The sequence below is a fragment of the Adiantum capillus-veneris genome, chromosome 7, assembly GCF_014529385.1.
Source record: "Adiantum capillus-veneris isolate H3 chromosome 7, ASM1452938v2, whole genome shotgun sequence".
Taxonomy (NCBI): domain Eukaryota; kingdom Viridiplantae; phylum Streptophyta; class Polypodiopsida; order Polypodiales; family Pteridaceae; genus Adiantum; species Adiantum capillus-veneris.
The window spans coordinates 90,759,847-90,781,790 of NC_140937.1; the positions used below are offsets into that span (position 1 = coordinate 90,759,847).

The 21,944-nt window shown below is 47.2% G+C and overlaps 1 protein-coding gene across 2 annotated transcripts in view; it reads right to left on the minus strand.

Annotated features, from left to right (window-relative positions):
* LOC147454210 (serine/threonine-protein kinase VIK-like) overlaps positions 1-21,944 on the minus strand; it is a 118,651-nt gene that overhangs the window by 61,325 nt on the left and 35,382 nt on the right. The window contains exon 2 of one of the 2 annotated variants that reach the window (XM_086516204.1): positions 13,122-13,196. The exons of the other annotated variant lie outside the window; for it this stretch is intronic. Within the exon in view, the coding sequence (XP_086372330.1) occupies positions 13,122-13,196 (75 nt within the window). The remainder of the gene's footprint in view (positions 1-13,121; positions 13,197-21,944) is intronic. 2 annotated transcript variants of the gene reach the window in all.

Genomic DNA, 21,944 nt, shown 5'->3' on the forward strand with positions numbered 1-21,944 from the left:
ATGGTATTCTTGTTCAGTGCACGGTAGTCGATGCACATACGCCATGAGCCATCCTTTTTCTGCACCAACAACACTAGAGAACAGAATGGAGATGAACTAGGCTGAATCAGCCCCTTTTCTAACAACTCCTGTACTTGGCCCATTATCTCTTTCTGCTGAGCCGCACTAACCCTGTACGGAGGCTTATTTGGTGGGCTACTGCCTGGCACCAAATCTATCGCATGGTCCTCGGGTCTCTCTGGCGGTAATTGAGACGGTAATGAATCGGAAAAGCAGTCACTATACTGTTGTAAAAACATTGACCTTTCTTTATCTAGCACAGATAAATTTGATTCATCACAATCTGACACTTCACGTGCAAAAACCAAGTACGCAGAAAGATGCTTTTTCATTACAGAAGTAATAGCAGAAGCTGATACAGTAGGAATAGACTCCCCTTTAAGCTTTACATCCAAATGTGAGTCTTTCCCCTGCTCTGTACAGTGATCTTTTTGTTGTAGGCATCCATGATTCCCTGTACACGAAACAACCAAGGAATACCTAACAACACATCACATCCGTCCAGTGGCATGATGTAAAATTCTTCAGCATCTACATAGGACTGGATATGTAGACGCAACTTTCCAATAATGGGTGTCACAGCCTCTGTATGCCAGGACATGCCAAACCTGCCTCTGCTGTATACCCCATCTCTTCAGGTCTGATTCCCAACTTTGAAGACAATTCTGGGGAAATGAAGTTGGCTTTGGCACCTGGATCAAAGAAGATAAGCACTGTTTGATCCCTGACCTTTCCCCATGCTCTGCAAAGCTCACTTGCATCTGAATTTGGCTGGTCGCCCACCATATCTGGCACTAGACCAGCCATGGGCTTCTTTCCTTTCTTGTCTTCCTTGTCATCAGAATCAGCTGGCCTTTTCTTTGTAGGACAATTGTAAGCAATGTGGCAAGGCTGCTCACATATAAAGCATTTGTTCTCTATCCTTAGGACCTTCTTTTGCTCTTCTGACTTGCGAGGAAAACGTCTTTTCCATTTCTTCGCTGGTCCCTTTTCTGATTCAGCCGTAGCTTTATCTTTCCCTGCATTGGCTGACTCCTGAGTCCCTTTAGGAGCCTCATTGGGAACATGCTTCTTGGCTGAATTTTTCTTGCCTGATCCTGCCTTGACGCCAGTGTTAAATTCACAATCTTCTCCCTTGAGCAAACCATTGCCAGTGTTTGCTACCTCGATGAGCTGCGTCAAAGTAGTGACTTTTGTCTTCGTGCAGTATTTTCTCAATCCTTTGGGTAGGCCACAACAGTATTTTTCAATCTGTTCTGTCAATGGCACAAACCTATAGGAAGTTACTGGAAGTAGAGCTTTCCAAAACTTCCGATTGTAATCATCCAAATTTCTGCAAGTGGCAGCATTTAGCTGGTGCCATTCTGTCATGACATCTGCTTCAAAGTCATCAGATAACCATGCTCCTGCAAAAATATGCTTGAAATAAATCCATGTGGACGGAGCTTGCCCTTGAAGCAATAAAGTTGTCCACCATTGTCCCGCATTCCCTGTCAAGAAAGTGGCTGCCTTGCGGACCTTTGAAGCCTCTGTAAAGTTTCCCCCTGCATAGGCCTTGTCAAATTGCTGGAGGAATGAGAGCCTTCTTCCTGTCATCAAACCCTGTAAAGGTCGTGAATGTCACACCTTTGCCACCTTCTTTGTACGGAATTGGCCTCTCCAGCGGCGTTAAATTGTCATATGGAAGTGACTGAAACATGGGAACACTATTAGGGTTCATCTCTGTTCCTTGGCCGCTATTAACTTGACCTCGAAATGCCATATTTGGCTGCTGATTTGTAATTCCAGCCATACCAAAATTTGCCTGTGGCATCCCAAATTGGCCCTGAGTGCTCTGAAACCCTGGTTGCATACCCATGACACTGTACATGGGGTTAGGCATCATCGTTTGAGCACCCGCAAACACTGTTCCTGGCGTATAAAACTGATTTCCAGGTGCATGACCAGCCATGCTCTGGAATACCGATCCACCTCCAAAATAGCCAGGGTGTACTGAAGGTGGTGGGAAGACCTGTTGCATAGCCTGTAGGTTGCTTCCCTGCCCATTAGAACCAGCTATAGGTTGTTGAAAGGTGGCGGGCTGAATTGGTACAGCTTGAAAAACTGGCATCTCAGCCACCTGTTCTTGCACCTTAGGCATAGGTTGTGGAGACTGCATGTTCTCCGTCAAGTGTACAGGTGTTTCCATTGACTGTGCGGTATGAATCACCTGTGCTTGAGCCTTAACAGGCTTTTGAATATGATCCAGTGATCCAACTTGCTGAGACGGAACAGGAGGTTGCAGAAAGGCTAAAAACCTCAGGTTCTACATTACTTGTGTGAACATAGCCACAGCAGTAGCCAACTGGGTCCTGAATATATCGTCATCAGTCTGTGGTGGTCTTGAGGACTCACCCACTTCATGTGTCTGTTGACCCTGTGAAGAGGAAACCTCTTCAGTCACATCATCTGGTCTGTCAGCCATAATTGCAATTCCCTATGTCTGGTCTATGATCCTCTGTGTCTTCAAGCCCAAAACTGACCAAGGCTCACTTCTATGGGAAAAAGTGATTTAATCCCGTCGATGGAACCATGTAACCGGCCTGTTCAATCCAAAAAGGGCGGTAGACTTTACTTCAAACCTTGATTTAGCTTTCACCCATTATTAGTCGTCTATTTTACCTGCGCTATAGTGACACAAGAGAGGGGAATGGGATACAGATGCTAGAATGCACCTGTATGAGAAGACCGACACCAGATTGGCCCCTAAGTTAGGCGCCCCTTTCGGTATTTCTTTATTGTTCAAAAGAGGGAATAAACGCTGTGGTTCCCTACAAGCTGCCCCGCACAAACTCGGCTGAATTTCCACTGTTCCAACGCGATTTCGGCAGCATAACTGTACTAGAACCCTCCACAGTCAGTATTCCCACGCATTGACTGACTTTCCCGACGCATACGGGCACTTTGCAAAACCTGGCGAGAATCTGCAGCACGCTGAATTCTCTGTTTTCAGCCCTGAAAATGCGCCAGATCACCTGTACAGCGGTCCCCTTGCCTCCCCAAACCTCCTGGGGGTATTAGGATCCGTTTAGGGCCAAAACCCTAAACCTTCAAAAATACACAGCAGGCTGTAATTTACTGTTTCGGGCTCCGTTTCGCGTGCCGGTCGCATCCTTAGCAAGTCCTCGAGCTCCCGCACCTGTAGGGCTACTTGCCCTTTGAATCGGACGAGATTTCTGGCGTGAAACCTCTCCGAATTCACCTGTACCTACGGGGGGATTAGCCGCTAGCTAATCCAGTACCTGTGCAAGAGGCTCTTGCCTCGGCAATCGTGCATGAACCCACACAACTGTACATTGGTCAAATGAAAAGCCCACTAGAGGGGCATAACATACTGCCAAAGGGGAGAGAGAGGGCAGTGCGTAGCGTGCAGGGCATCACTCCTGGCACCGCACTGTGCATAAGAGGGAAAGCAAGCACTCCATAGCTCTTAACCTGTGACAGAGACTTGCAAAATGAGCCTCCCAGCTATAAATCACGTTTTTGCCTTCTCTATAAGTAGTAAACTGGCCTCAGAGTGCCAAGTGTCACTCATTTGTGCATTTTCCCGCTTTAGACCCTTGGGTCTAAAAATATCTCACCTGCAGCCTCTGTTGACTTGGCCACAGAGTAACAAAATGATTCCCATGTCAAACTGCACGTAATGACACGAAGACATTTTCAGGTCCCAAAATAGCAGTTCCCTAAATTTTAGGAGATGCTGCCATTGTATCTTTCTAGGTCATCCGACCCTCACTGTACACTGCGGCCACATCCAGAACTGAAATGTAGCCTCTGTAGCAAAGGATTCCACTTTGGCTAGTCAATGACCCCACTTGGCTAACCATAGTCCTTGTCCAACCTTAGTGCTCTCTTGCCCTCAGGCCTGGACTCCCTCTGGACAGTTCCACACTAGCTATGCAATGCATGGCAGTTAGATTTCCCGAGGGGTGTTTCCAAAAAGTGAAAGTAAATAGATAATAAGAAAGAAATCAACAAAAAGGATAGATAGTAGTCACACGCTGGTGACACCATTAATTGGTATCACGCATGGCAAGAGGCACAGTTAGAGGAAGCCGAAGAAGGCGTGCCCCTTTCCTTCAATTGGGCTGACTTCCAAGACAAGCTCAAGGCGCGGTTTATGCCACCTCAGTACTTAGCGCGGTTAAGAGAAGATTGGGGCAATCTCAAGCAAAATGGTATGCCAGCCATGTCTTTCTCTAGCCACGTTTTACAGCTCGGCACCCAATTACACAAATCGGATGATGAGCGCAAAGAGGCATTCCTTTTCGGGTTGGACGAGTATATCAAGTTTGATGTAGAAGTCTTCGACCCCGTGGATCTCAACAAGGCAGTAGCAATTGCTCTCTCCCAAGAGATGAAGCACAACAAAGGAAAGCCTAAGGAGAACAAGTCTTCTCACAGTACCTCTCTAACTCCTCAGAACCCACAGAACGGTAAGAATGATAAGAATGGTAACTCTTCTAGCCAATTTCCTCTAATCCTTCGGAAAAGAACTCTCAAAATGAATCTACGGGTAAAGCTAAAACACCTGCTAGAACCTAAGCTAACCCCAGATGAAAAAGCCGCACAAGGAATTATAGGAGGATAAATAACGGCAGAAGAACAAGTCATTTATGCTAAGGAAGGTCGATGTTATCAATGCCACGTCAAGGTTCACATTAAGAAGGCTTGTCCTAAGACAGCACCACCTAAAGAACCCAAAGCACTGACAGCTACCACAAGCACTTTAGTGAACCAATCTGAGTCTCCACATGTTTCTGACACACATTGATGAGTCTCTCTTTAAATGTTATGGTCATGTGAAGGGTCAGCGTTTTATCATATTGTTTGATTCAAGCAGTATGCATGATGTGATTGGTGCCTCTCTTGTAGAGAGAGCCCACCTAGAGGTTAGCTAGACAACTCCTCTCGAGGTGTCGGGCTTCGCTCCCTGTGTAGACTCTCTCATTAGGCAAGAGTGCCTTGATGTGTTATTCACTGTTCAACATGTTGCCTTCCATAGAAAATTTGTCGTGTTTCCTCTCTCAGGATGTGATATGATTTTGGGCATTAGATGGTTTCATGAGCATAACCCTCTCATTGATTGGGCGGACAATACTCTCACTCTACAAGCCAAAAGTGACTCTCCCATGATCATTCGTCGTGAGGAGGGTCTGCATTCTTCACCTCTCATTTCTCATGTGCAGGCAAAGCATGAATTACGAAGAGGAGCACAAGCAGCATTCATCTATGCCTCTCCAGTTACCCAGAGCATTCAGGTTCTAGACAAGTATTCAACTTTCTTTACCAAGTATGAGCATCTCTTTTTGCAAGATGATCTTCCACCTCGTCTCCCTCCCGAGCGGCCGAAGGACCATCGCATCGAACTCACGAAGGGGGCACAACCAATCAGTAAGGCTTCCTACAGTTTGAACAAGACTCATGTAGAAGAGTTAGAGCGGCAACTCACAGAGTTGGTGGCCATAGGATTCATACGTCCTAGTGTAAGTCCTTTTGTTGCTCCTATCTTATTTGTCCGCAAGGATGGTTCGTCTCGTTTGTGTGTTGATTACAAGGCATTGAACAAGCTAACCGTCAAGAACAAGTTTCCAATGCCTCGCATTGAGTATACACTCGATAGGCTCAATGGGGCAAAGGTTTTCAGTAAGGTCGATCTCAAAAGTGGATACCTTCATGTAAGGGTATTCAGAGGCAACATCTACAAGACCGCTTTTCGCAGTGTCGTGGGTACATTTAACCATCTCATGGTAGGCCATTTTGGCGATATGGTTGGTGTGTGTGTTCATTTGTCTTCATTATATTCTCATTTTTTTTGCATCGTGGGAACAACATTAAAAAGATGTCGCAAGGGTTTTTACCCATTTGGATGAGTGTCACTTGTACATTGCAACTAAGAAATCTGAGTTTTTTCTCACTGAAGTTACTTATCTAGGTTATATCATTTCTGCAGAAGACGTCAAGCTAGATCCCATGAAGGTGGAACAGGTTCGTAATTGGGATTTTCCCAAAACTCCATATGATGTGCGTTCTTTTCTTGGTTTATGTTAAGCATATAGTTCGCACATAGAGAATTTTGCATGCATTGCCGCACCCATGACAGATGTTTTGAAAGGGGTAAAGACTCGCCGACAGCGCATGGATTTGCCCGAGGCAGCCATTGAGGCTTTCGCAGCTCTCAAGGTTGCGGTGACAAAAGCGCCGTATCTTATCCTTGCCTCTTGGGATGACCCCTTTGAGGTATGGACGGATGCGAGCAATGTCGCCATAGGTGTTGTGCTTCAGCAACATGGCGGTCCATTTGCATTCCTTAGTCGGAAGTTGAATAGTGCAAAAAAGAACTATTCAGTTTATGACAAAGAACTTTTGTCCGTCATTCACTCTCTTAAACATTGGAAGCATTATGGTAGAGAGTTCACAGTTCGCACAGATCACCAAGCCCTCAAGTCGCTCCAGTCTATGCCTAGTGCACATTGGAGTGATCGCCAAGCACGGTGGTCACAATTTTCTGAGCAATTTGGAGATTTGATTGAGTATGTGCCTGGTAATGTTAACCCTAATGCAGATGCATTAAGTCGCAAAGGACAGATCCTGGCTCTTGAGTCAAGATCCACAGTTTCTCTTCACGTTGTGTCTTTCGACAACATGAAGAACCAGTACGCAGATTCCGAGTTTGGTAGGCAATGGTTGCAGACTCTTGCTTCCCAAAGGCCTAGCAACTATCTCATTAGTGAAGGTTTGTTGTACTTTCATCATCGTCTATGTGTGTTGCCCTCTCTCAGGACAACCATATTACACGATGCTCATGACTCTCTCACAGGTGGGCACAGGGGAATGAACACCACTCTGGAAAAATAGAAAGATTCTTTTATTGGCCTAAAATGCGAAAGGATGTGTTTTGTTGTGTCACACAATGAACCATTTGTCAAAAGGTGAAAGCTCCTCGGGGTAAGCTGCAAGGCCTCTTGCTTCCGTTGCCTATTCTCGATAGACCTTTTCAAGATATTTCTATGGATTTTGTGACTAACCTCCCACTTAGTTTGCATTCAAGGAACACTCAATGTTTGACAATTCTTGACCGATTCAGCAAGTTTTGCATGTTGATTCCTTGTAAGGCCACTGTCATCGCACAAGATGTAGCACGGTTGTTTATAAAGCATTGGTAAGTCCTCGGTGGTTTGCCAAAATTAATTGTTTCAGATAGGGATGTTAAGTTCACGTCCACTTTTTGGCATGCACTCATTGAAAATTTTGACACTAAGTTGAATTTTTCATCAGCTTTTCATTCACAATCGGACGATCAAACAGAAATTTACAATCAGTTAGCTTTTGATGTTTTGAAGTCATATGTGCATGATCAACAATCTCATTGGGAGCTCTATCTCCCATTGGTTCACGCAATTTTGAATGACTCTTATTCCTCTACCATTGATAGAACTCCGTACGAGGCGGCTTGCCGTCCGTTCCAGTCATTTTTGACTCGCTCGGTCAGTCAAATGCCTGATGCCAATGTTGAAATCAATCGTTGGATGAGATTTCTGAGAGTGTGAAGCTTCGGCTCAGGAGTCTTACTCACGACAGGATAACAAGCATCGTCAGGATGTTTCTACTAAGGAAGCGGATTGGGTTTATTTAAGAATCATGAAGCAACGTCTTAAGCAAGCCGAAAAGAAGTGTCCTAAGTTGTCATTTTGAATGTATGGTCCATTTCCTGTCATTAAAAAGATCAATGAGATTTCTATGAAATTGCAATTACCTAACTCATGGTCAATGCACAACGTTTTCCATGTTTCTTGGTTGAAAGTGTTTCAAGGAACACCTCCGAAGGACATTTCCAAAGAAGAAGAGCCGGAGATCATCGATGAAGCTGATGTTATGGAGCCAAAGCAAGTGTTGTTGCATCGGTTTTGCCATGGCTCAAAGAAGCAAGCCATACACTACTTTCTAAAGTTCAAGGATCGCGGCACCCACGAGGCAGTGTGGTCGATGAAGAGTTTCTCAGAGATTACCCAAAGTTGTTGGCGGACTACAAGGAAGCCATGCAGCTCGGTACCAGTACCTCACTTTGAAAAGGAGGAGATGTCACGTGCACATCTAACCCTATGTGCATGTGGACAAGCTATCTCAGGTCTAGGATTCCGGTCAGCTTAAGAAGTGTTCTCACACCTTTATGAGCCTATGAGCAGGCCGTACATGTCCAGGCACTTAGATTAGTTGCATATCCTCTGGTTGCACACAACATGATCATCAGCATGACATTCAGTACCGATCATGAGCATTTTACACAGCATAGAACCCTATTTCCCAAAATACACATTTTTCACTTATTAATAAGTGACTTTTTTTGGAAAAGTGAGTAGGGCAAATTGCTAAGGAAATATAAAAGAAACCTAGCAGTCACTCAGTAGAAGCAAAAGAAACAAAGAGAGCACATGCAACCTCTTGCAGCAGGCCCTCTAGCGTTTCTCCTCAGCAAGACCCAACGTTCTCAGCAAGTACCATCAGCCCCTTCATCGCCAGAGTTTCTAGCATTCAATGCCAGCGTTTTCAGCCAAACAGTCCAGCATTTCTGCCCTACAGCAGTAGCGTTTCAGCCTACAACAGTAGCGTTTTTCAGCCCAGATTCAGCAGCGTTTTCCAGCCTACAACGACAGTGCCGGATAGCGTCAGTTTAAGCCATCAGTCGTCATCGCCTTCGTCGTCGCCGTCATCATCGACTTAGACTATCATTGCATCATAGCATCAAGTACTTTGCATCAACACCATTGTACCAGATTTGTGCAATCAATAGCATAGACCTCTCTCGCCATCGAGAGAGGGGCCCTTGGAGGAGGGTTTGAGGACCGTCTGGTGTCGTCTCTCTCTCTCTCTCTCTCTCTCTCTCTCTCTCTCTCTCTCTCTCTCTCTCTCTCTCTCTCTCTCTCTCTCTCTCTCAACACCTTCATTCACAAGAGCATTCACTTTGTTTGTGATCATTGCACTCTCTCACGGAAGGAACGGAAGGCTCTCCCTACCGTAAGTAAAAGGAACCCTTGAGCACAGTTCAGAGCACTCATCTTGAGCAAGAACAACATTCACTTCCACTGCACCTTACAGAGGGTAACAATGGAGCTAGAGCATGAGGCCCAGAGAGACCAACGCATGCAAGAGTTGGTCTACCGGTTCCTCTCCTCGAAGGGCAATCATCCTAGGGAGGCCGGCAAGTCATCACGTAGATTGGGAAGAGACGGACTCCTACCACTTATTAAGAAGTTGACTTTCAGCAAGCATGATGATGGATGCTTCTGTGATTTATTCGTGCAAGCATGATGATGGATGCTTCTGTGATTTATTCGTGCTTGCATCAATTGAACGCTTACTTTGCTACTAAAAAGAAGAGCAGTAATAGTAAAGACTGACAGTCGCCATGTATTTGTCAGGTGATGTCATTAATTAGTGGCAAGAGGTACAGTTGGCCACGCGCCTTGAGCATGTCGCAGATAGCGAGCCATTATCTTACAGTTGGGTCGACTTTCAAATCAAGCTCAAGGATCGCTTTATGCCACCACACTACCTAGATTGATTGAAAGAGGATTGGCAAGATCTAAAACAAAATGGGACTCCCGTTATGTCTTCTCTAATCGTGGGTGTTCAATTGCGTAAAGTTAGACAAGGAGACTTTCCTTATTGATTTAGACAAGTACATTAAATATGATGTGAAGGTCCTACGTCCTATTGACTACAATGGCGCCATCAGGATCGCTCTCGAGCAAGAAATGAAGCACAATGTAGTATTCATGGTTGTTGTTGCACCATAGCAATAGATAATTAGGTAGATTAGAAGAGAGACCTCAATGCAAAATGTAAGACATAAACCTTCCTTGGCATGTCCCATTAGCCGATCTCTTTTGGGAGTCCACAACAAAACCACGCGACCTGCTCCTCAAAGGTGATCTTCGGAAAAGAAGCCTTCCTCATATGAGTCTTCAGCTTGCGCCAGTGATGTGTCCCACATTGCAGCTACAGATTGGTTGGGGTGGATCTGCTGGTAGTATGCCTGCATAATAGGGGTCACAATTAAGAGCATAACTTAAGTACCAAGTACCCCTCATGAGATGCATCCCCTGGTATTTCCTCATGACCTAGCGTTTCCCGTCAGCACCCATTCAGCCATAGCATTTTCAGCCCACTGCAGATCAGCGTTTTCAACCTTCCACCTCAGCATTGCCTTTGTGTTTTGGTGGCAGTTCAGCATTTGCAGATTTCAGCCCTCTAGCATCAGCGATTTCAGTATTCAGCCCTCAACCATCATCGATTGCAGATTTCAGCCATACCCTCATCAGTACCATTGCAGATCCAAGTCCTCACCACTAGCGTTTTTAGTTTTCAGCCTTAGCCTTGCAGATCCAAGCACCTACCGCAAGCTTCCATCAGCATCTCAGCATCTAGATCCATTGTAGCAACATTTGTGCAATCTAAAGCAAATACCTCCCTAGAATAGAGAGGGGGCCACTTGGAGGGAGGGTTTGGGACACCATCTGGTGTTAGTCTTCTTTCTCTCTCTATCACTCATAGAAGCTTCACTCACGGTATCTCTCTCCTCTCTCGTCTATTGCACAATCTCTCATGAAATAAAAGGAACCTTGTGTCCTGAGGTATCAACTTAAATCACTTCCGCTGCACATAACACTTGGATTGCATTATACGTGCTTATGGCACACAATCCACCTCTTTTGCAAGTTCCCCCTCTTGCAAACATCATGTAGAGGGATTTGAGTCGTGCAAATTTCAACCAAACATCTAATCGAAAGGTGCAGACTAATCCTTGAATTGTTGAACATTGCAACATTTTGTGGAACATGAATAAACCAACCCGTTGGTGGCGGAAAAGGCTACAAGATGTTTGGAAAAACAATCTTCCCTGAAAGAGAAGTTATTCTTGTGGAGATACCTTCTAGGGATTCTGCCTCTTGGATGTTACTTCGAATCTCGTCACATTACATCGGCTTGATGTGTGAGATGTTCTCGTCAAGCTGAGACTCCTCATTTGCTTAGGAGTCCTCAGCATACTAGAAATTTTGTTTGCAAAGTTGCTCAATCCCTGAGATTAGCTTTCCCTCACAGTATTTTGGAGAACAATTTTGGCTATTTGGAGTACTTCTTGCTCCTCTAAGATCTCATAAGATCTTTTTCACCTGAGTACGTTTCCAGTTACTTCAGGTTATCCAGAACTTCAGAAATCTGTTGGTGTTTCATTAGCTTATCGTTGTTGCATTTGGGACAAACGGTACAGTTTTCCTTTGACATTGGTGAAATATCCTTGGAGAATTCGGAGCTATTCTCCATCTATTTCTAGAGCTCCACTTAGGCATGCATACATTTGATGCATAGCCTTACTTGTATATACTTCCCTTTGCTATGGGTTTTCCCTCTCCTTGAGGTTTCCCACATTTAATATAGATTACCACAAAAAAAAAAAGTGTGTGGGGTGGGGGTGGCTTGTTTGCATAATTTGTCTAGTTTTCCTTTGGTTGCATGTACATGTGTTTATCTGTGTGTTTTGATTTTCACATTTCCTATGTTGGCAATCATAAGATTGAGGGAGGGAGCTGTTCTCTTCCTCTTGTCCTGCTCCATTGTGCACCCTATGCAAGAGGCTGCATTTTATCTTGGTTTGTTACAGGTTTGGGGTCTTTTCAACTGAAGTACATAATTAATAGATAATGAGAATCCAATCGGTGAAGGCTTCAATAGTCTAGAATTACTGGGAATTCTTTAATTCACTGAAAATGAGAATAATGTTACGTAGCAAGGTACCATTTCTGTGCCTCGTTTGAAGACAAAAGTGCACACAATACTCACTTACGAACATACTTTTGATTAGTGGTTAATTCAGGAATGCACAAAGACTCCTCCAAAATGTGTTTTTTTATACATGCAATATGTTTGTGTTTGGCTCAAATCAATTAAAAACATATTGCTTTTGGGATTTTCGCTTACCTTACATTACAACAAGGATAGAGCCTCAGAGAGTTTGTGCCCAGGTGCCTAACACCATCTCATGGTGAGACCATTCTAAAAAGCATTCAGCTTCTTCTGAAATATCTTCTGCCAGTCATGTTGACAAGCTTTGATTCTTCAAAAAAAACAGCTAAATATAAGCCGCCCATACTGAAATCATGTAGCTGAAACCAGGATGACATCTGTGCAATACCAACATGGAAGTAATCTACATCTCTCACTAACCGTAGAGAGCCTTAGAGCCAGGGATGCCTATGCATGAATGATGACAAGAACTTCCATGAAGTACGTATAAAGGACACTGATCTGGTGAGTACCTCCACTATGATCGGTGTAGATCTAAACTGAGCTCTAGTGATTGGGTATGGAACAGAAACCTTCTTCCTAATCATCCTATATATCGAGCCATCACGTCTATCGGGAGTCAACGCTAGTCACACCCCCCCCACACCCCCCCCGGCCTCCCCGTTCCCCAAATATATTATCTCAGCTCTAAATATCCTCTCCAACCCTAAAGCTACATAACACCATGTTGGTCCGACACTTGCAGCTCTCTCATGCTAAGAATAGGGCCAACCAATGGGACTCCTATATATGATAGGACTCAACAGACTACACCACCTCTAGTCCAGGCGGGTAATGTTAATGATACTATAGCTCCTCTTTGATGCAGACCAAAAAGGCTTTGTTCTTCCAACATACAGGTCTGCAAAGAGAGGCCCATCAGTTCACACATGTGGTAATCCCGTCAGTATTCCCTCCGTAGACAAGTAAAGAATTCTCTACCCTCATCATGTGAGGAGCTTACAGTCTACAATATGAGATCCTCCATGATGGTAATTCGCAATACTACAAGTATATCCTTTAAGAAGGAGAAGAATGCAAGAGCGCTAAACATAGTAATGTGGTTTAACATGGTGCAGGCATGTATGTATTCATGTTTTGTGTGCATGACCGGGTTGACCAAACTGCTGCTAATAGATGACAGCAAAAAGTTAACAGAAATAAGCGTTTAGTCGTACAAGTGATTGGCCACCAAATTCTTTCAACAAAGTCTCCATTTCCTTGTGACCCTTACTTTGCGCATCAGCAAGAGGCTGCAGCACAGAAATTAAGCGTATCAGAGTTCATCAAAAACTGGACTGAGCTGATGTAACGTGAACAAAAAGGTCCAGTTGAAACACTGTGCATACCCACCCAACACAATGAATTGATAACTTACTTCAATCTTGAGCTCTCTTGGCAGATATGGTGCATTTGAAACCCAAACAGAAAAAGCAAGCACTAAAACGTCAAAAAATCGAAGAAATTCACAGCCAAAAGAGCACTTGCTACTGCTGCTCGCCCCCCCCCCCCCCCCCCCCCCCCCCCCCCCCCCCCTTGCTGCCTCCCGTCCCCCGCTTGCCCTTGCGCGCATCTGCCCAGCCCAGCCCAGCCCGCCCCGCCTGCCCTTGCGCGCAGCAGCCCACTGCCCTCACCTCGCGCTGCCCCCCAGCCCATCCGCTGCCCCCTTCTCACGCCGCCATCCCCCCCCCCCCCCCCCCCCCCCCCCCCCCCCCCCCCGTCTTCGTCATTCCCGAAGGTTCCTGCACTTGGCTCTGCAACACTGCTTCTTCAGACAGTGCTCGGCGTGCTCGGTTGCAGAGTCTCTTCACCGTCCACTTCTTCACCACAGCAGTAGACACAGATGGAGGCTCCAGCTCCGCCACAAAGGGACTCATCCGAAGCCCCCTCGCCCGACCCCATTGAGCCCACCATTCGACTTGCTCTATCGCCGACAGAGCAAGCGAGCCTAGCCGCTGAGGTTGAGCGTTTGCAGGCGACTTCGGTCATCTGCAAAATTCTCGGCACCCGTCCTAGCAGAGGAGAGCTGCGAGACCTTCTCCAGGCCCGCCTTCTCGCAGAGGTGGGCAAGATCTTGGATGTCCACATTCTCGGACGGGGGTACTACCAGATCGAGTTCGAGACCTCCGAGATGGCTTCCAAGGTCATAGACATGAGTCCACTGGCCATCCGAGCATCACGCGCCCAATTTCGACCGTGGCGACATGGGGTTTGACCCGACTTCGGATGTGCTAGTAGAGGAGGCAAACATCCCCATCTCAGTCTGCTTTCCGGATTTACGGAGGGAGTACCTACCACTTCTCTCCAGGATTGGCTCCGCCATCGGGACTGTCCTGGAGTCACCTCGTACGGCAGCATCAGTAGCTACCAAGGCGGCTGGCATCCCCTCTGTTCGAGTTTTGGTCAGAGATACCCACACCCATACCAAGACTCCTAGGGCTTCCACCATCGAAGCTCCAAAAGAGGATGGTCATTGCAAAGGATCATCACTTTCCTATGCGTGGGGAAAGGTAAGAGAGCATGATGCCTTCATCTTGTTTGACCCAGGCTCTACTCTCAACTTCATATCAATAGAGTTGGCCACCAAGTTGGTCATTCAAGCTTTTGAGATGGGAGATATAGTAACAGCCGATGCAGCTTTCAAGGGACAACAAGCCTCCGTTACTCCCTTGATTGGGAAGTTGAGGCTTCATGTCCAAAGCTATGTCGACAAAGAAGACTTCTTCATCTCTCCTCTCCAACATCAGGATGTTATCTTAGGGGCACCATGGCTTGATCGCATGGCTGCCAACATGAAGTTCCGTGAAAGGAGAATTTACTTCACCTACAGGGGAAAGAACATGTATATAGATGCTAGTGAGCGTGGTCGCACTATTCCACTTGTAAATCCTCTTTCTTTTGATAAATCAATGAAGAGCTCACTTTTTGCGTACATGATTTATGTCAAAGAGTCTCTAAAAGCTAATAATGTTTCATCAAATGAAAATGATAGGAATCAAGAAGAGTTAGACTTGTCTACTTTTCTAAAAGGATTCCAAGATGTGTTCATCGATGATATCCCTATGGACCTACCTCCAAAACGAGGGGATGATGACCATCGTATTGAGCTCCTTCCAGGAAGCTCACCGCCTAACAAACCTCCTTATCGAGTCTCACAAGCTCAACAAGAGGAGATTATGAGGCAAGTACAGGAATTGGTAGACAAAGGGATGGTGAGGCCTAGTTCCTCTCCCTTTTGTTCTCCAATCCTTTTAGTGCAAAAGAAAGATGGTACATACCGTATGTGTGTGGACTACCGAGCACTAAACCATATCACTATCAAAAACAGATTTCCCGTGCCTCGGGTAGAAGATCTGTTTGATAAGCTACAAGGCTCTACCTACTTCAGTAGGATTGACCTTAAGAGTGGCTATCATCAAATAAGGATAGTGGATGAAGATATCCTAAAGACCGCGTTTCGCACAACATTTGGTCTTTATGAATATCTAGTCATGCCTTTTGGCTTGACTAATGCACCAGCTACTTTCAATCGTCTCATGGAGAAAATTTTTAGACCATATCGTAAATTCACTGGAGTGTTCTTTGATGATATCATCATCTACTCCAAGTCTTTGGAGGAACATAAGCAACATCTCAAAGTGAATTTTCAAGCCTTGAGGGAGAACAAACTTTTTCTCAACCAAAAGAAAAGTGAATTCTTCCTTCAAGAGATTCAATATCTAGGTCATATTATCTCTCACGATGGTATTCGTATGGATCCATCAAAGTTAGAGGTAATAAAATCATGGCCTAACCCAAGGAATCTACATGAGCTAAGAATCTTTATTGGTATGTGTGCATACTATAGACGCTTCATAGAAAAATTCTCTCAAGTAGCAGGACCACTACACGACTTCACAAAAAAGAACGTTAAAATTGTATGGACTGCTAAGGAGCAAAATGCTTTTGAAAAACTCAAAGAGAAGCTTACTTCCCAACCAGTCCTCGTGCTTCCGGATCTCTCAAAGCCATTTGAGGTCCAATGTGATGCGTGTGGTGATTGCCTTGGAGCGGTTTTGCTTCAAGAAGGGCATGCCATAACATATGAGAGCCGAAGGCTCAATAGTGATGAACGAGTCTTGGGCATTTATGAGAAAGAGCTTTTAGCTGTTCTACATGCCCTAGACACATGGAAGCACTACCTATTGGGAACTCCATTTATCCTACAAACCGACCACCAAAGTCTCAAGTATTTCATGACGCAAACCAAGCTTTCCGACAAACAAATGAGCACAGATTCAGAGCCACCCTCCGAGCCTGGGGCTCCAACGGAGGAGGGGTGGCAGCAGGCCCGTGGCCATCGACGCCAGGGGCCACAACGACAGCCTGGCACTCAGAGTGGCCCTCAGGTGCCTACTCAGCAGCAGTGGGTTCCCACGGGGAACCGCTTTGGTCCTCTTGAGCAGGAGGAGCCCCCTATGCCAGCCTCCACCTCCGCTTCACCCTCGCCAGCCGCCCCCCTTCAGAGTTCCCCTCCTCCTCGTCATCCTCCCCCCCGCCCTCTGTTCCCATCCACTCCCCACCTCGCCCCTCTCCCTCTGTCGCCCCACCCCGCTTTTCCTCCTCTCCACCCCCCACCCCCAGCTCCTTCTCCCCCCCCCCCCCTCCTGCTCCAGTTCCACAGTCGACTCAGGAGACTGGTCCCTCGTCTGCGGCTAGGAGATCTCTTGGCAGCGCCTTTGCCACGAGTCGCCTAGCGAGAGAGGGTCAGCCCTTCTTGCGGTCCCCTCTGCACATTCAGACATCTTCCCTTGCAGCTATTTCTCGTGGTCTGACGAGCATTGACCTCCGACGCCGCTGGGATTTCTTCGACTACGGGTTCACTCGCTTTCTCAGCAATTCCGCAGCAGACCACGAGGCAGCCTGCTTCACGGTCCATGCTTTGTTCCTCGCCGCTAGGGGGACAGAGGCCTTGGACTCAGCAGTTGGTTTCTCCTTCCCCCTCTGTGGTAGGACCGAGAAAGAGTGGTCCCTCGACTCAGTGGTGGGATGGTTGCATACACAGGTTCTCGAGTTCTCTCACCACATGGGAGAACTTGGGAGTTACAGATTTGCTGCAAACTTTGTGGCCACTGGCCAAGTTTGCGGTGACACCCCCAGACTCAGTAGGATGTAGGCACATTGTGGTGTACTTTTTTGTTGATACACAGTGTTTGCCTTGCTATGTATACATTCATGAGGACTCCTAGACAGAGGAGGTTGCCTTACGCACGGCTCACTCTGCTTGGGCTTGGGCTAGGCACTCACTGCAGTCTCGCCTATCTAGAGGACGCTCGGATGCGGATTACTCCCCATCCAAGCCAGTCTCGAAGATAGCCCGTCTTGCTGTTGCGGCAACATCTGTTCTCTCTCGCTCCCCATGAGGATCATCTCGTGGAACGTGCAAGGACTAGGTGGGCCCCAGTTTCAGCGACAACGGGGCCGATTGCGTCAGGAGCTTCAGCGTTGCCTTGTGGGAGGAGAGATTGATCCCCTTATGCTTCAAGAGCACCATCTGTCTGAGAGCCGCATTCGGCGATGTGGTCAGATTCTACGTGGACAATATGATACCTTTTGGTCAGCTGCTTTTGGACCTGGAGGCATCCAGGGTGGGGTATGTATGACTATTGCGGACTCATTGCAGCAGGCCATTATGGGTAGAGGGATTATTGTGCCAGGTAGGGCTCAATGGATTACTATGCAGGTTCAGGGTGGCCTTGTGGGCTTCCTGAACATCTATGCGCCCAATGTGGCGAGTGCTCGTGCAGAGTTTTGGTCACAGATTGTTGAGTCTTTGCCACAGGCTGACCATAGGTGTGTAGGAGGGGACTTCAACATGTTGGAGGACCCTTCTGACAGGATTGGAGGCAGCCATGCTACTGTGCATGGAGTCGAGTTAGCAGCTTGGGAGAGGTTGTGTATGACTTTGAGGGTCTCGGATACATGGCAGCACTCTGGCTTTGTGAGGCCTCCAGAGAGTCTTGCCTTCTCTAGATCGGACCGCAGAGTGGGAGGAGTGAATCTATCGCGGATAGATCGCTTCTACACTAGTGACCACTTCAGTGACTTGGGGGGATCAGTGGGCATCCTGGCAGGGACATCCTTCTCGGACCATGCACCAGTGATTCTCACAGTGGCAGACAGGCAGAGGAGTGGGAGCACGATGCTTCGCATCCCAGAGCGGGTCTTGTTGGACTCAGCACTCAGAGAGAGGGTAGAGAATCTTTGGACAGAGGGCATGGACAACCAGGCTCTAACTGCAGACAGAGTGGCCTTAGGCCTAGCTCAGCTTAGCCACTTTTTTCTCCAAGACTCTCTAGCTCAATGGGCTGCAGCGAGAGAGGAGGAGCAGCGTCTCAGACGAGGCATTGCTTCATTACAGAGGATGCAGGAGCAGCATCCAGACAGTCCATGGTTGGAGGAGCAGTTACAGCAGGCTCGACAGGAGCTTGCTTGCACAGAGGAGAGGAGTCATGAGTTTGCCTTTCACCGACAGGCATCTCAGTGGACTCAGGTGGGTAACAGAGTGAGTGGTGCTTTTTTTGAGACAGTGTGTAGCCGGGCTACAGTGTCACTTCACAGGACAGACAGTTGGACAATTGGTTATAGTTGGTCTAGTTCACACTGGACGGACCTCTGGGCTGGGGAGTGACAAGTGGCAGGGTACCGACGGTGGTCTAGTGGACATCGTGGCCAGGTCACCACCACCACTCAGTTTGGAGATAGACTTAGCTGACTGGACATTTATGAGCCGTTGGTGGCTCTTTATGATGGTACATGTGAGTAGTAGCTGTCGGGTGAGGATCATCATCTTCTTCACTTTGGGTCCAGCATCGTCAAAGCAGAGACTCTTACACAGAGCACTGCTTCACCATCCCTGCACATCTGAGCCTCGACACCCCATTTGTACCTGTGAGTCCTGGGCTGGAGTTGAGTGTGCTGCCACGCCAAAGTCTGTACATGGTTCTTTGAGTTAGTCGAGTCCACATGTCCTGGTCCACTGTTGTGTCTCTGTTGTTATCCATTGTTTCTGTGTTTCATTCTCTTTGAGAGAGTTTCCATTTGTTTGAGTGAGATAGTCACGCACATTGCACTGAGGGGCACCCACATTGTAGAGAGCACGACACATTATCCGCGCTACAAGTGCTCTCATGTTGGCGATCACGGTGGGACCTCAACTGAAGTCTCACTCTGTGGAGTAGCTGGGTTCTTCGCTTCGCCTGTGCAACCTGTTGGTCTGGTCCAGTTTCACCCTTGACAGCTTAATCTAGCTGGTCTAGTCTCTCGCCTTGTTGGTCAGGTCCTCTCTCGCCCTGGGCCACCCAGTGCTCGTCCTGGTCTAGTCCTTCTCGTCCCTGGTCTAGTCCTTCCTCGTCCTGGTCCAGGCCAGGTGGTCTAGTCACTCGCCCTGGTCTAGCAGAGTCTAGACCAATGTTCAGCCAAGTGAAGGTTGTCTTGCCCAAGTGAAGGTATTCTTGCCCAAAGCTTGGTGGGGTTGGCGGTTACTGCACGACACATACAAGGAGGTCTTTGGAGCGTCAAAGTGCACTATTGAGTCCTCTAAAGTACTACCACAGACGGCGTCAACCCTTGGTGCCTAGTAGAAGCATATTAACCCCATCACCCATACCTACTCATACGGCTACCTCCATTCCTTCGACCCGTTCTACATCCTCCAGGTCACCTTCTTTGGTAAGGCTCTCCCCCATTTTGTTACAGCAAGCTAGTGAGCAACAGACTCAGGAGCAAGAGGCCATGGAGGAGCTCACAGGTGTTCTGGCAAAGGTGAACATCAAGTTCCCTACCTTTAAAGGTCTCTCCGCAGAAGATGCAGACGACCATGCTCGGAGGTTTGTCTCTCTTTACAGAGGTCGTGGCCTCAACAGAGAAGACGCATACCTGGTGCTCTTCCCGTCCACCTTGGATGGTCTTGCAAATAAATGGTACAATCAGTTTGCTGAAAACCACTTTACTACTTGGACCATGTTAAGACAGCAGTTCTGTGAAGCTTTCCGACCAGGGGATTATCAAGAGAAGATTCTAGATGAGTTGGCTAACCTGTTGCTCCAGCCCAAGGAGACATTTGCAGAGCTCATGACCAGAACAAAGTCCCTGGTCGCCAAGCTGCCTCAGCAACCAGGGGAATTCATGGTGAAGAAGTGGGTAGAGAAGGCTCTGCCTAAGACTTCTCAACAAAAGCTCAGAGAAAGTCTCCGTCCTGAAGCCAGTCTGGAGGACTTTGTTGCTACTGCTACTAGAATAGAGGGAGCAAGAAGGCAATTTACTGACTCTCCTCAGTTAGATACTGCCCCTGTACTCATGGACAGTCCATCAGACCCCTTGACTTCTTTAAGAAGGGAACTGGAAGCCCTAAAGTTATAGCGGGCCCTTCACGAAGAGAGATCCTTCTCTCTCAGACAGGAGAAGCCTCCACATCAAGAGGCTTATGATCAACTTAAAAGAGAGTTAGAAGAGCTCAAGTCTCAGCAGGAGACTAAGGCTATGGTATGGTGTAGTTCATGCCGCTCTCCAGGACACCCTCCACAGGACTGTCCCCTTCGCTCTTATTGCCACTTCTGCGAAAAATCAGGTCATGAAGATAAGGATTGCTACTATATAAAGGGATTGCACAAAATACAGCAAAGTCTTGGTCCTACTCTCCAACAGGGGTTAGCACCAGCATCCAACATGGTTTCCCACTACAACCATCCCAACTACATGCCACCTTTGCTCAATACCCATGCTGTCCAAGGTATGTCAAGTACTTTCCCGACTCAAAGTTTTTATAATGCTAATGCCACCTCAACTCCTCAGAGCTTCTACACTTCAGCCTCCAACTCCATGCAGCAACCACCTCGTCCCCCGTTTCGTCCTTCCAATCGGCCCATACTCTGCTACAGATGCGGAGAATATGGGCATTATCAGAGCAAGTGTCCTTTACCTGAGGGGTCCCCTCCTTGTCGTCATTGCCCTGATTCGAAGGATCACTACAGTAAGGATTGTCCCGCGCAAAGGGCATCCACGTCTTCAAGCTCGACTCAGAACCAACAAGAATTCACCTTCCCGAAGATAAACTTGATTACTGTGAACACCATGTCTCAACCATCACCTGCTACTCATGTGGTTAAGCCACTGCACGTGGAGGAGCCTGCCGGTGTCCTTACTCGGGCACAAAGAGCAGCTCTTGGTCTCAGTCTGCCCACAGGTCCACCTCGCCAGTCCCCACTTCCTCAAGCTGGTCTATTTGACCCAAAGGACGAGTCCTTCAAAATTGCTCAGAGAAAACCAACTTCCCTGTTATCTGACATTGATGGAGCCTTCTTGGAAGCAGTGGCTGACTTGGAACAGATTAAGGTCCCAAAGGGAGCCCAGTTCGAAGGCGCCAAGCCCACAGCAGAAGCCATCTTGAAAAATACTTTTCAGTAGGTGTCACTATACGACATGCTAAGGCTCGACGCAACACTTAGAAGTGACACCCTGTCAGTCATTCAGTCTCTGTACCCGGGGGCTGGGCCTAGTGGCGGGCACCTCCCTGTACAGACCTCAGAGTCTTATTTGATTTCCTATCCATCTGCTCCCCTCACCGATTATGAAAGTCCTCGCCTCACTGTATCTATTCTTGGGCACCAGCTATCCGGCGTCATCGTTGATGGAGGATCTGGAATCAATTTGATGCCCGAATTCACTATGATGGCCTTAGGTTTAAAGCCTACCCGACCTGCTCCTTTCACTGTTACATTGGCCGATCAAAGAACGGTCTACCCAGTGGGCATAGTCGACAAGGTGCCTCTGAAGGTACAAGATTTCACTTTTAACTTGGATTTTGTGGTAGTTGATCTTCCCCAGGTAGAGGGAGGTTATCCCTTGCTGATTGGTAGGCCATGGCTGCGACACACTAAAGCACTTCATGATTGGGGAAACGACGCAATGTGGATACATACTTCAGGCTCCTCCATGCAACCCATTCTCTTAGAAGGTGGTAT